The sequence below is a fragment of the Austrofundulus limnaeus genome, unplaced genomic scaffold (genome assembly GCF_001266775.1).
Source record: "Austrofundulus limnaeus strain Quisiro unplaced genomic scaffold, Austrofundulus_limnaeus-1.0 Scaffold1725, whole genome shotgun sequence".
Classification (NCBI taxonomy): Eukaryota; Metazoa; Chordata; class Actinopteri; order Cyprinodontiformes; family Rivulidae; genus Austrofundulus; species Austrofundulus limnaeus.
Window position 1 is genome coordinate 1 of NW_013954127.1, and position 439 is coordinate 439.

General features: G+C 42.1%; 1 protein-coding gene across 1 annotated transcript in view; it reads right to left on the reverse strand.

Moving 5' to 3' along the window:
- Positions 1-57: 57 nt before the first annotated feature.
- Positions 58-439, reverse strand: part of cpn1 (carboxypeptidase N, polypeptide 1) — a gene marked incomplete at its 3' end in the record, with an annotated part of 14,120 nt that continues 13,738 nt past the window's right edge. The window contains 1 exon segment of the mRNA XM_014033404.1: positions 58-176. Coding sequence (XP_013888858.1) covers positions 58-176 — 119 coding nt within the window.

A 439-nucleotide genomic window follows, 5' to 3' on the forward strand; every position in this document is an offset into this window, starting at 1 on the left:
GTCCATTTATTTTGTGCCTCATCTTAAGTTTCCTGAAAATCAACTACTGAGACCCACCTGGGTGGCCTCAGCTGGTCCCACCGTCACAGTGCTTGCTGAGGGCAGGTATCCCGGAGCAGAGGCTTTCACCGTGTATGTGCCAGGTAGCAGCAGTCTGAAATAGTCTCCATCCACCCCTGAAGGCACAAAAACACACTTCAGTTGGATTCAAAACTTATTTCAATCAGTCCCTTCTTGTGCATTAAAATCAGGCAAAAGGAGGAACATCTTAAAAAAGGCCAACTGAAAGTCTTAAAACTACTGATTAAGATTATGATAATGTACTACAAGACCTTGTTGGAAGCAGAATATAAAGATATGGGAGGTGAGTCAGCACTTTTGCACAGACAAGGGAAAAATAATCAAAAAAAAAAGTTCGGCATTTTTTTCCTGCAAATCC